This window comes from Chaetura pelagica, unplaced genomic scaffold (genome assembly GCF_000747805.2).
Source record: "Chaetura pelagica isolate M959 unplaced genomic scaffold, ChaPel_1.0 scaffold996, whole genome shotgun sequence".
In the NCBI taxonomy this organism is placed as follows: Eukaryota; Metazoa; Chordata; class Aves; order Apodiformes; family Apodidae; genus Chaetura; species Chaetura pelagica.
In genome coordinates, this window is record NW_009953522.1 from 11,419 (window position 1) to 18,338 (window position 6,920).

Consider the following 6,920-nt stretch of genomic DNA (forward strand, 5'->3'; position numbering starts at 1 on the left):
GATAGCTTGCTATTTTAAAAACCTGGATGGGGACAGACAGTGCGCTGCTTTCTGCTCCAGTACTGCAGACACCATGTGGGACACTTGGACTATGATCTTCTGGCCTAAGGTGAACTTCCAAGCTTCTTGGATGTTCAATACAACATTGAGCCACTGCTCTCAGGCAAGGTGACCAGCCCTTACTGACTTCATCTAGTTGTTTTGAGAAGCATGCTACTGCTCTCTTATATGACCCTAGTCTCTGGGCCAATATTCCAAGAGCAATGCTCTGCTTCTCATATGAGAACAGCCAGAAAGGTTTTGTAGGATCTGGCAATCCAAGGGCTGGTGCTTTCATCAGCTCTTGCTTGAGGGCCTTAACAGCTTTTCTCGACTCTTTAGTCCATTGTAGGGTCACCTGGCTACATTTTATCACTTCATATAATGGTTTCACTAAGAGTCCATAATTTTAAATTCAAAGACGACACCAACCTGTCATTCCCAGAAATGCACAGAGTTCTTTTACCATCTGAGGCTCCAGAGTTTGACAGATAGCTTCTTTCCTTTTGTCACAGTTTGATTCAGGATTGACAACAATGCTCTCGATTCCCTCCCACCCAGGTAGGGAAAAAGAGAGAGAATGAGGAGATAGATGCTCTGGATTGAAAACTGAACTACACAGCTTTAATTAAACACTAATGATAAAAAAAATATATATACAATTATATACAAACATGTTCAGGAATGTGAAAACCCCTATCACCTCCCCCACCTCCAGTAACTCCCACAGCACTCTCCTTAGCTGCGAACAGTCCTGAAAAGACTCAAACTGCTGCCAGAGAGAGTGCAGACTTACGAGGGTCAGGAGAGCTTGAGCCCAGGGGTTGATGGTGATGGATGGACAGAGTCCTTCCTGGACACTGGCCATGGGTGGAAGAGAAGGGAAGAAGAAGCAGGAAGGAAGTTTTCTTCTGTGATCTCTGACCTTCCTCAGAGCTTACGTAGATATATGGAATGGAATATCTCTGGCCAATTTTGCTGTCTGTCTAATTCAGCCTCCTACGGGGGGGGGGGTCATAGATCTCCCTGTAGTGTCTGAGTCGTCAGAGCAAAGACATGACCTTGGAGTCCCAGCAATAACAAAAACAATCCAGCATTTGTTATCGGTCCTAGCTGGAACACTTTGCTAGTTAAAAGAAAGCTTACTGAAGGAATAAAAATCAGTAAAAGGAAAAGTGGCTTCATCCTGGTTCAAAGCAGGACACCTTTCTTGTACCAATTCTCGTTTTCCTTGAGATACTTCACAGTCAAGGTACTGAACATGCTCTTGTACGATCTGTGCTTTCTGTGGAGATACTCGATACCCACTTAAGCTCAGAAAATTAAGGAGAGTTACAATCCATTGTTCACATTCTTCTCTAGTTTGGGTTGCTGTCAAAAGATCATCTATGTACCTGAGCACTGTCCCTTCTCCCGGAGAAATTGCCCATTCCTCCAGATCTTTGGCCAACTGGTTTCCAAACAAAGTGGAATCAAATCACTCAAAATCAAATTACAATCAAAAAATCGTTTACCATCTTGGATTTAAAAGATGCTTTTTTCTGCCTCCCTTTGGAAAAAGAAAGCAAAAAATTATTTGCCTTTGAATGGGAAAATCCTGATTCAGGGAGAAAAACCCAACTCACTTGGACTGTGTTGCCCCAAGGATTCAAGCCCCACCAGCACCACCAGGACCTGCAGCTCCAGAACTGGCAAGGCTTGGCATGTCTGCACATCAGCACCTTGAAGGGGAACATCCCAATGATGTCTCTGCTGCTGCAGAGGGGTGCTAACATCGATGTTCGGGAGGGCACAAGCGGGAAGACCCCACTGCACCTGGCTGTGGAGTGCCACAACCGCAGGGCTGTTCAGTTTCTGCTGTGCCACGGGGCCTACGTGGATGCCCAGATCTACAACGGGTGCACCCCGCTCCACCTGGCCGTGGGCCGCAGGGACGCTGCCATCGCTGCCATCCTCTCGCACTCCGGGGCTGACACCCTGCTGAGGAACATGGAGAATGAGACAGCCCAGGACCTGGCTGATGGCAACGATGATCTCCTCGCCTTGCTGCCCTTTGATGACCTGAAGATCTCAGGGAAGCCTGTTGTGTGCTCTGAATGAGCCTCTGGACTCCTTTGGCCCCTTGGGCTGCCTCCTCGCTCCATGCTGCTGCCCTGCTGCCCCCTGAGACCTTGTCTGCCTGCAGTTCCATGGGAGCAGAGCCACTTTAGGAGACTTATCCCCCCCTGCCTCCTCTTTGGAAGAGTTTTGTTGCCCTCAGGCTGCCTTTGCAGAGGGAAGAAGGTGGCACTATGAGCACTACACAGGGGAGGCTTTTCTTGTAGTATTTTTGAGTGGAATTTGATTTTGTCAACAATGTGTAAGGATTTGCAACCACCGGGTGGATTCTTCGGTAATCTTATTGATTGCCCTTAAATCTTGCACTAATAATTCTTTCCATCTGCTTTTCTCACCTGGAGAATTGGTGTGTTATATTCTGATTTACATTCCACCAAAAGACCGTGGCTTAAAAACTTATCAATTATGTTTTTAACACCTTTTCTATCTTCCAATTTCAAAGGATTTTGCTGAACTTTCACTGGATTCATATTTGGTTTCAGTTCTACTACTATTGTGAAGGCATTCTTTGCCCTTCCAGGTATTTCTGTTGCCCAAACCCCTAGATAAAGCTGATCCATTATTTCCTGAGGGATTTCGGGGCTTACTTCAGTTTGGATCAATGCTAGACTCAAAATATTGTTTTGTTCGTCCACTTCTAAGGTAATTTTTCCTTTTTCAAAATAAATCTTTGCTTCCATTTGTTCAAGCAAGTCTCTTCCTAATAATGATTTTGCAGATCCTAGTATGTACAAAATCGGTGGATTCCAATTTGCTTACTCAATTTATATTTCATTGGTTGTGTAAAGAATGCCTTTTCTTGTTGTGCAGCTGACCAATTACTGTTACAAAATCATTATCAATAGGAATTAAATCTTGGTTTATTACTGAAAATGCACCGATATCTACCATAAATTTGGTTTCCCTCTTGTTTTTCCCTAGCTTTACCAGAACCAGTGGATCCACTAGGGTATATTCTCCAGGTCCCCGTCTTTGTTCTGCTCCTTCAGCAACCGCTATTATCTTTTGCTGATTTAGGTGGGGGCAATCATTTTTCCAGTGACCTGTTTCTTTACAGTATTCACACTGATCTGCCCTTGGGGGGAATCGTGGTACTGCATTTCCACCTCGTCTTGCAGCTCTCCTGCCCACTCACCTGTGGCCACAGGGGCAGGGGTTATCCTCAACTCCCAATGCAGCTACAGTAGCTGTAGCAATTGCCTTCCCCAGCTGGTGTCTCTCATTCACTTCTCTATTTTGGTAAGCTCTCCATGCTTCTTCAATCAACTTTTCTAAATTCCTATTGTCTGGCTATTTTACTTTTTGCAGCTTCTTTCTTATGTCCCCAGTAGTTTGTCCCAAGAATAAGGACACTAACTGTTGTTGTCCCACTTCTGAAGCAGGATCTAAAGCAATGAATTTGCACATTGCTGCTCTCAACTGATCTAAAAACCCGGTTGGAGTCTCAGACTGTCCTTGTTTTACTGCATAAAGCGCTAAACAATTTATAGCCTTAGGGATTGCATTTTCTAATCCAAATTTTATCCATTCTTGATATCGTTTTAATATTTGATACTCTATAACATCATTCAGATCCCAATTAGGATCTGTCAGGGGTATACGTTCATCTACCCCTGCAGTGAGCGTTCCTGCTGTTTATTAGCCTGGACTTGCGTATGAGCAGTTTTTATGACCAACTGCTTTTCTGTTTCAGTTAAAGCCTGCAGCATTAAATCTATGTCATTCAGGGTTCTGATTTTTAAAAATTAATTAAAACTGCTTTGATACCTCCTGTCCTGGTTTGAGCCAGGATGAAGCAAATTTTCCTTTTACTGATTTTTTTTTTTCCTTCAGTAAGCTTTCTTTTAACTAGCAACAGCGTGTTCTGCTAGGCTGATAAGACAGTGGAATGTTTTTCTAACTACTGAGGCTTTAAGGTCACACCTTCACTCTGCTGGCTCAGACACTATGGGGAGATCTGTGACCCCCCGCAGGAGGCTGAGTTAGACAGACAGCAAAACTGGCCAGAGATATTCCATTCCATATATCTACGTAAGCTCAGAGGAAGGTCAGAGGTCACAGGAGACAACTTCCTTCCTTCTTCTTCCCTTCTCTTCCGTCCATGGCCGGTGTCCAGGGAGGACTCTGTCCATCCATCACCGTCGACCCTTAGGCTCGAGCTCTCCTGACACTCTCCGCTTTCTCCAGCATCAGTCTGGAATTCTTTGGGACTGTTCCCAGCTAAGGAGAGTGCTGTGGGAGTTGCTGGGGGTGGGGGGAGGCGAGAGGATTTTGCTCATACGTGAACATATTTGTATATAATTGTATATATATTTTCTTATATCATTAGTGTTTAATTAAAGCTGTGTAGTTTAGTTTTCAATCCAGCCAAGTCTCTCTCTTTTTCTCTCTCTCCTTTCCTACCTGGGTGGGAGGGGGAGGGGATCGAGAGCATTGTTGCCGGACCCGAGTCAAACAGTGACACCTCCACAGGATCATCTCAATAATTTTTGGCAACTTCTTTCCAGGTATCAAGATCGCTCATGCTAAAAGGGACCTTTAAACTTCCCAGCCCCCTCGGCTGTCATCGCCTGTTGGAGTGGTGATAAAGTTTCTGGACCTGCTGGTTGTTTGCTCTGAGTTCTGGCAGTGATAGGAAAAAATTTCTCCATTGAAGAGGAATCATAATTCTCCTTTTGTTTTCTAGGACTATAATTTCCCGTAGGGGGTTTGTTAAATAATTCTGTCAGTGGCGGGGGTAACGGCAGTGGGGGTACGAAATCTCCCAACGTTTCATCCGATTCCTCTCTCAACTTAGTACACCTCTGACCTACACTACATGCCAAACAACAACTTTTCAACTTGCCTCCTCCTTTCAATTGATCCTTTTCTAATGCCAACACCAGAGGGCCCTGTGGTGCCAAATTGATACCACAGCCCCTTTGCCATTCCGGATGGTTCCCCAGAGTGAAAAACATATCAGCATATCCGACCTCATCCCACTTTCCTTCCTGTCTTAAAAACAACATTAACTGCAGCAATGTATTATATTCCAACGTTCCATTCTTAGGCCACTTAGCATCATCCTCCAACAAAGGCCACCATTTATTACAATACTTTATCAAGTCCCTTTTACTAACATTGTCTTCTGGAACACCACCCAGGTCTTTCCAACGAGACAAAATACATCCCAGAGGACTTTTCTTTAAAATTCCCCCACTCTGTTGGCCACACATTATATGACACAAAATCCTACAGGTAACTTTTAAAGCAAGACAAAGAAAGTATCAGACAACAAGACAAGACAATATCAGACAAACAGCAGCTGCGATTAAACCAAAATATATCTGGCGCTTCATCCTTCTCTGGCCACTCCCCTTGTGGTTAGACAGAACTGCGGTTTGGGACTCCACACTTGCTTCGGGACTTAGTCCCATCTCACTCGATTCTCACTCACACACCAAAACCAAGTTCCGAGGGGGTCTTAACTTAAACAGTTAAGCCAAGCAAGTTGGAATACAGAGACCATGTGAAGTCTCCAACCTGTCTCAGGTCAGAGATAAACAAATCAGGTGTTATACAAAACAAAGGACTAGTCGCCAAGTATGCCATCTGGTGTGAGCTTTCCTTTGGTTCGCGTCTTCAGGGTAGACCCAAACAAAATTATCAAAAGAATACCTTTACAAAATGCCAGTGATCCTTGTCTACCCCTGTGGTGAACCAAGTGAGCAGGTGTTCTGGTTTGAGCCAGAATGAAGCCAATGTTCCTTTTACTGATTTTTTTTCCTTCAGTAAGCTTCCTTTTAACTAGTAGAAGAGTGTTCCAACTAAGACTGATAACAAATGGTGGAATGTTTTTCTAACTGCTGGGTCTTCAAGGTCACACCTTCACTCTGCTGGCTCAGACACTATGGGGAGATCTATGACCCCACCATAGGAGGTTGAGTTAGACAGACAGCAAAATTGGCCAGAGATATTCCATTCCATATATCTACGTAAGCTCAAAGGAATGTCAGAGATCACAGAAGACAGCTTCCTGCTTCTTCTTCCCTTCTCTTCCGTCCATGGCCAGCGTCCGGGGAGGACTATGTCCATCCATCACCGTCGACCCTTAGGCTCGAGCTCTCCTGACCTTCATCACTCTCCGCTTTCTCCAGCATCAGTCTGGAATTCTTTGGGACTGTTCCCAGCTAAGGAGAGTGCTGTGGGAGTTGCTGGGGGTGAGGGGAGGCGAGAGGCTTTTGCCCATATCTGAACATATTTGTATATAATTTTATATATATTTTCTTTTATCATTGGTGTTTAATTAAAGCTGTGTAGTTTAGTTTTCAATCCAGCCAAGTCTCTCTCTTTTTCTCTCTCTCCTTCCCTACGTGGGTGGAGGGGGGGGAGGGGATTGAGAGCATTGTTGTCGGACCTGAGTCAAATGGTGACAGCTCAGAACCTCCCTAGAGAGACTTGGTCAATATTGCAGCCATTAAGAGGAGATGTCCTGCTACGAGACAGCAGCGAGAGAGACAGGACCTGCTTCGATGCCACCTATGGTCTCTCTTGCGTGATTATTAAAAAAAGACACGAGAATCTGGAACAACAAGCCCACTGCTATTCTCCAGGTATGCACAGAAGAGCTGCTAAATAGAACAAATGCAGGAGACAGTCCTTCAAGGAAGAAGGCTACTCCAGTCTCCAGGGACAGAACCCATCACTATTTATGGAGTGATAGGAGGTTCTCAAGAACTGACTGTCGTGGAGACCAAATTGGAGCATAGGAAGTTCAAGGTGAA

General features: G+C 44.7%; 1 protein-coding gene across 1 annotated transcript; it reads left to right on the forward strand.

Moving 5' to 3' along the window:
- Positions 1-1,684: 1,684 nt before the first annotated feature.
- Positions 1,685-2,139, forward strand: LOC104390364 (NF-kappa-B inhibitor epsilon-like; the record flags this gene model as incomplete). The annotated part of the gene is made up of 1 exon (XM_009999477.1): positions 1,685-2,139. A coding segment is annotated over one exon (455 nt), but the record flags the coding sequence as incomplete, so codon positions are not given.
- Positions 2,140-6,920: the final 4,781 nt, after the last annotated feature.